This window comes from Kogia breviceps, chromosome 10 (assembly GCF_026419965.1).
Source record: "Kogia breviceps isolate mKogBre1 chromosome 10, mKogBre1 haplotype 1, whole genome shotgun sequence".
Taxonomy (NCBI): Eukaryota; Metazoa; Chordata; class Mammalia; order Artiodactyla; family Physeteridae; genus Kogia; species Kogia breviceps.
This window is the reverse complement of record NC_081319.1, coordinates 68041663-68048187: the sequence shown is the minus strand read 5'-3', so window position 1 is coordinate 68048187 and position 6525 is coordinate 68041663. Positions and strand designations below refer to the sequence as shown.

Sequence of the window (6525 nt, the reverse complement as noted above, 5' to 3'; positions counted from 1 at the left end):
CTCATATTCTGTCCTCCACCAGCGCCATGTTACCACCCACCCCAGCCCCTGGGGAGCATGGGAGCCAACCTTCCTTTCTGACGGACTAGATTTATTAATTTATTTAAGGTAATTAACATATTAGTTCTCGGGCCAAAGGATTTGTAAAACATTACACCAAAAGAAGAAAACACAAGCAGTCAAAACCAGCCCGTTAACACGCCCCAGCCCTGTCACCTGGGCGTGTGACTCTTCCCCAGGAGGAGGCAGGTCTCAGGACCAAGCCTGTGGTCACCAGTCCAGCCGGGGCCATGCAGAGGGGGTGGCATGGAGTTGGACACTGAGGTCTACGCACCGTATACGGCAGTTCTGAGGCACAGGGGGTGCCGCACGGCCCTGGCCAGGGCTGAGCCTGGCACCGTGAATAAGTTAAGTAACAAAGCCCAAAAATCACTAGTGAGGGGCGGCTGTAACCAAAATGTAGTGCTTGGAATAAAACGGAGACCCCACTCCTAATCACCTACCAGGAGGAATACAAAGGCACATCAGTCATTGCTTTAAGGGACAAAGCAATAGTCCTTTAAGAGGATTTAGACATTAAGGTAAGCTGAGTCCCACTGACTTTCTGAGTCTTTTTTAAGAGCTTGGTCTGGGCAGGACTGTCAGCTCTAGTTTCCCCTCCAGGCTGGTCAGAGTCTGTGTTGGCCTGGGGCAGGGTCTGGCAGAGGTGGAGCTGGGGTTTGGATGGGCACCTGGCCTCGCGGGGCGGTGTTCCCACTCTCAGCTCTCCAGTGTCGCATGTGGCCTGACGGGCCTTCCGTGGCTCCACTCAGCGGCTCATGCAGTTCTGGACATCCACGAAGCCCAGGCGTTGCCTGCGTTTCCGCTGCTCCGTCATCTAGATTTAAACAGATGCCGTCAGGTTGGATCAGGCCGCCCAGAGCCCACCCAACCCCCAGGTGCGGTTCAGCCCTGGCAGCAGGCCCAGGCGCCCCCAGGGTGTAGCAGGGATGTTAGCCCCAAACCCTTGTCCTCAGCGCGTCACAAACCATTGATTTGGTGCAGCTGGGAAAGCACCCCACCTAAAAGGGGCTGCCGATTTCATTTAGTCACTGCCGGATGGAGCGGAGGATGCTCTGGGCAAGAGGGGATCTTTCTTGAGAAGGGGAAAGAGGCCTTACCCTCCCAGTCACCAGTCAATGCCTGAGGGAGACTCACTAGAGCAAGGGAGGCCCCACACCGGCACGAGGTTCCGCTCAGCCCTGTCTTTCTGGAGCTCAAGGACAGGGGCCACGACCCCGTCTAGCTTTCCACAGAGGGTAGAAGTGTGTTTGTAACCTGTCTTCCACCCCAGACCCAAGAACAGGAGCCAGCAGGGAATGGGGCAGGGGGAGTGTGAAGGCCCCAACACCCTCCCCCACGCCACCAGGCAAGCCCTGAGGTTGCCGGCGTGCTGCCAGGACAGGGCTAGGCGCACACCTGCTCCTTGAGCTCGTTGAGCTGGGCAGTGAGGTGGGACACCAGCTTCATGGTGGAGTTGAGCTTGTCCTGAAGAATCCGGATCTCGTTCTGCTCCCCCTCCCCCTCGTTGCTCACCAGTGACATGGCCCGCATCCGGGGGAACCAGTCCAGGTTCTTGTTCTGAAAAACATCACCAGTGGGGTGAGCGAGCTTGGGTCCAGCCTAGGAAGGCCTTGTTTAGAAAAGCAGTTGTGTGGGGGGAGCCTGCTACCACACCCTTGGCCAAATTACTCCCCAGGGATGTGTCAAAGGAAAATCTGAATTGACCTGGGTCCTCCCCGGGGCCAGAGTGAGCTGGCAGTGACCCTGAGGGGGCGGGGAGGCCACAGCACTGAGACAGGCCAACTTCCATTAGACAGCCCGAGTCTCCCCCTGGTACCAACGCCACCTGTTTACTCTCCTAACAAATACCCTGCGAGCGGTGGAAGGCAGGCCTCTGCACCCAGACCCTGCCTCTCCTCCCTCCCTTCCCTCCTTCCTTCCTCCCACCCAGACAGCACGCCCCACACCCCAGGAAGATGCCAGTCAGACAGATGGTGCGTTGAAGGAGCAGGGCTCTGCTGAGGGTGGCTGGCATCTCACACATGAGGCAAAGCCACGTTTCCCGGGACAGAGGCAGAGCAGGAGGGGACACCGAGCAGCTTTCTAGTTCCTTGTGGCAAGCTCTGAATTCTCAGATCAACAGATAATACCTGTGCTCTAAGACCAATCCAAATACAGACTCAAAAGACGCATAGAACCTCCTCCCCACCTTTCTTTCCTTTTAGGCTGCATTTTCTCTAATATGCAATAATCTAAAGATGCACTACGTCTGATGGGACTGCTGGGCATCCTTTGCCCTAAATGTGCCCAGACCCTTATTACTCACTGCCTTCACTCCCTTCGCTCCTGCATTGGAGTGATGGTTGATTTTTCCTAAGTTTGACAGTTTAAAGTTCATCCAGGCGCCCTCTTGGCCTGCGACCACCCAGGCTTCAGAAAGCTGCCCTCCCTCTCGCCAGCTAGAAAAGGCCCCTCAGAAAGGGCCACTGAGCAGCCGCCACAAGCAGGGCCGCCTCGCATCAGGCATCCACGGGCCCTGGACGCCACACGCATCCTCTGGGGGCTTTTTTCCGGAGGCCCTCCTGCAGCACAACAGCTGGCAGGGCTCCCAAGTAGCCGAGGTCGGCTCCAGCTGTTCCTTTTCCCCTCCTGCCTGTTAGCAAGTGTCCACAGCTGTCCTGACCACCCCCTCCCCCGCACCCACACCTTGATCATCTGGGCCACGTAGCTCTCGGGCCCTGTGTAGTCCGTCTTGTTCTTCACACGGACCAGCACAATGAAGTACAGGTAGTTCCACATGTTGTGCTCGAACTTGATGTGCTCCTCAAATGACACCGTCTTGTTGTCAAACTTGTCCCTCTCCAGACCTGCGGAGGCAGGAGATGGGGGTGAGGGTACACCCCCTCCCCTGCCTCCAAGAGACCCGGTGGGCAGGCATGGCCTCCCGATGCAGTGGGGACATTGTTCTTGGGCTGAAAGTTCTGATGAATGCAGGCGACAGCCCACCTGGGCTCTTTAGGTCACTTCTATTTAAAGCAGCAGCCACACAGCCATGGAGCCCCCGCCCTGCCGCAGCACAGAGGGGACCATGGGAGCAGATGCCAGGATCCCGGGGGCCGGGGAGCCAGAAAAGCTTGGATGAGGGTCCTGTCCTACAGGGGCCCCACCTGCTGCTTTGCCTGCGGTGGCTGTGAGGGGACCTGCACTTCATACCTAGGGGGTGGGGAGAAAGGACCTGGACTGAGACCAGAGGTTTGAGGCCACTGACCAGGCTCGTTTCCTCATCTGAGACCCAGAGAGTTTAAAGGGAGGATTTCTGAGGCCCTTTCCCACTCCCTTCTATGACTCCAAGTTCGGGTAGGGTCCTGTTCTCCCCGGTTCTGGGATGAGTGAACAGCCACCAAGCCGGCGGCCCCAGGGCAGGGCTCCCCAGCGGCCACAGGAATCTGGGAAGGGCCAGACTGAGGCCGCCGCCGATGGCCACGGCCTCCCCAGGCCAGAGCCCAGCCTCACCACAGATGAAGCACGTGGTCTTGAGGATTTCTTCCTTCTTCTGCTTCTCACTGCGCAAGTCGGCAAAGGTGTCGATGATCACCCCAAAGATGAGGTTCAGCACAATGATGATGACAACGAAGAAGAACAGGAGGTCATAGACCACGCGGGCCGGGAAGAGAGACTCCTACGGGGGGAAGGCAGGGAGGCTGGGGTCAGCAGCCCCCATCGGAAGGGAATGAGGGCATCTGGCTCCCAGGGCCCCGAAGATGGCAGAGAGGACCCAGCCTCACCACACAGAATGAGAATCACAATCAGAGGCCCTGAGTGTGGATGAGGACTCAACGGCCAGGGGCAGCCAGGCCTGCGGGCATGGCCCGCCCCTGACTGCTGGTTACGGGAAGAGCAGCTCTGAACTCCTCTGCCTGCCCTCAGGACACCTGGTCTCACTCGTTCTAGAAACCCTCTGGCCAAGGAGCAGCTTCTCACCCTCCTGCCACTAGGGACAGACTGACATTCTGGGAACTCGGGGCTGCCCGAGCCAAACCCTGAGGCCTCGTTATGGAGCCAGCCCGGCTTCCCCACCCTGCCTACCTTGGCTGCAGGCCAGGGCTCTGCCTCTCCGCTGAAGCAGCTGTGACCGGGGACCCGCCCGCTGCCTGACTCACGGCTTCCCTAGCCCGGTTAAGCCGGGTGCCAAGGTCTTTCCTCAGAGCATCTACAGTGAGCTGGTGGGGATGCCTGGGTAGACAGGGGCCTGGATAGCTCAGCTACACCGTAACTGCATGGGACTGGGCAGGACAGCAGGGAGAAGATGACGCAAAGGTGCAGGGACTTGCAACCCTGAAGATGGAGGGAGGCCAAGCTGCTCTGCCGGCCATGACCTGAGGGCGGGGCTGGGCCCCGTGGACTGGGGAGGGGGCGGGGGCACTCACGTCTTTGGAGGGCTTGCGGAGAATGTCACCCACACCGCCACCATTGCGCAGCCCGTGGTTCATGACGGTGACGATGCACATGAGCAGGGTGTCACAGGCCCGCTCCGTGCTGTCCAGCTCCTCATCCTCTGCAAGCAGAGCGCATGCTCAGCCCCGGGCCAGGCCACCTGCCTCTGCCCCCACCGCACCTGACTCCCAGGACACACTGCCCTCACCTTCCAGGACCTCGGGCACCACGACCCCGGAGACACAGTCCATGTTGTCCCCACTGCACGTGTCCACAAATGTGGCAGCTCCATGTGGCATCCCCAGGGGGCTGGCTGGAGGGGACAGGATCAAGATCAGGAGGTCCAAGGACTATCCTCATCATCTCCCCAGTTCTGGCCCCAACATCACATCCTCCAGGAAGCCTGCCCTGATCCTACCATTTCCCCACTGCCTGGTTACAGTGGAGGGTCTCCATGCACCTGCCCCAGCCAGGCTGTGCTCCAAGGGCTGGGAGGGAGGTCTGCACCCCTAGCCCTGGCGCACCAGCAGCTCCCACAAGTACCGAGTTTAACATGAACCACAGGGTCTTCAAATAAGAGCAACCCAAGGTGCTCCCACTCCCTCAGTCTGTCCAGGGAAGAGGGAGGCAGTGAGCTAGACCCCCACCCAGAACCCAAGAGGAGAAACTGAGGCAGGGGGCCTGGTGGGATAAGCGCTTCCAGGCCCTGGTCCCAACTCCAGCCACTTGTGCAGGCCCCTCATCCCCACACGCCCGCCCAGGAGAGGCGCCCCCAGACCTCTGGAGTGGTTGCCGGGCAGCCGGTCGACCTCGAGAATGAAGTCATCCTTGAGGAAGAGGAAGCCAACAATCGAGAAGAGGTAGACCAGGATGAGGGCCAGCAGGGCGGTCAGCAGGATGGAGCGGCCGTTGCGGGTCACACTCTTGATGACATTGAACAGCGTCTCTTCGCGGTAGATGAGGTCAAAGAGCTGCAGGGCAGAGATGGGGCCGCCACTGCACCCACGGGCTGCCTGCCTACCAGTGGCTCCCCCCGCCTCCCCCAGCGGTGTCTGCTCTTGGGCAAGCGGAACCAGGCTGGCGGGCCTGTTGGGGCCGTCGTCTCCGAGGAACCTGGAGTTCCAAGGCCCAGGAAACGGAAAGGTCCAGGGGAAGGCTAGAGGGTGGAATGGGCAGCGCATACCACACACAGCAGGAGAGATGGCCAACACTTACGGTGTGCTTGCTACGTGCCAGGACACACTCTACACAATTGTTGTGTGTTAGCTCACTTCATCCTCATAATTATCCTAAAGGGCAGGTGCCGTTAATTATCCCCATTTTACAGATGAGGAAACTGAGGCACGGGCAGTTAAGAAACCTACCCAAAGTTACACAGCTAGGAGGGGCCACACTGGGATGTAAACCCAGATGGTGTGGCTCAAGAGTCCAAGCTTGGACCCCCACTGTACAGGGGAGAGGGGGCCATGAGTAGATATCAGGGCCTTGAAGGCCAGGCTGGGGTCCAGCTGAGGAGGACACTGTAAATCCACTCCTCCCAGCCCAGCAGCAAGAGGCCTGGGGCTGGGGAACTGTTAGCAACTGGCAGGAAGCCCCAACTGCCTGCCCCTGCCCCTGCCCAGCCCCACCCACACCTCACCAGGATGCTGTAGAAGAGCTCATGGGCGAAGAGGCCCAGGACACTCGTCAGGATGTAGCCCACGTGGTACAGGAACTCCATGTCCATGACCATGGCCTTATAGCCCCGGATGAAGGTGCCACGGTTGCCCACGAAGCTCACCACAAACACGATCTTGTTGGTCAGCTGTGGGCAAGTGCAGGGCATGGGGGTCAGTGCCCTACCACCCACCCTGAATCTCCACCCCTGTTGCCAGGCCCAGCTGGTGCCTAGAGCAGAGGCGAAGGCTGGGTCTTCAGGGGAGTGGATCTGAGCTGGTCCTGCTCAGCCTGGCAAACACGGCCTTAATGAAAATGCTTCCTGAAATGCATCTGGGCTTCTGGGACTAGAATAGAGGAGAAGCCCCTGGGGTCCCCGGCTCCAGGAAGAAA

The 6525-nt window shown here is 59.2% G+C and overlaps 1 protein-coding gene across 2 annotated transcripts in view; it reads right to left on the bottom strand.

Moving 5' to 3' along the window:
• Positions 1-74: 74 nt before the first annotated feature.
• Positions 75-6525, bottom strand: part of ITPR3 (inositol 1,4,5-trisphosphate receptor type 3) — a 67550-nt gene continuing 61099 nt past the window's right edge. For both annotated transcript variants that reach the window (XM_059077988.2, XM_067006039.1), the window contains 8 exons: positions 6116-6280; positions 5255-5447; positions 4685-4789; positions 4470-4597; positions 3556-3721; positions 2749-2909; positions 1459-1620; positions 75-877 (listed from right to left, as the gene is read on the bottom strand). In XM_059077988.2, the coding sequence (XP_058933971.2) occupies positions 809-877; positions 1459-1620; positions 2749-2909; positions 3556-3721; positions 4470-4597; positions 4685-4789; positions 5255-5447; positions 6116-6280 (1149 nt within the window). In that variant the 3' untranslated portion in view covers positions 75-808. The remainder of the gene's footprint in view (positions 878-1458; positions 1621-2748; positions 2910-3555; positions 3722-4469; positions 4598-4684; positions 4790-5254; positions 5448-6115; positions 6281-6525) is intronic.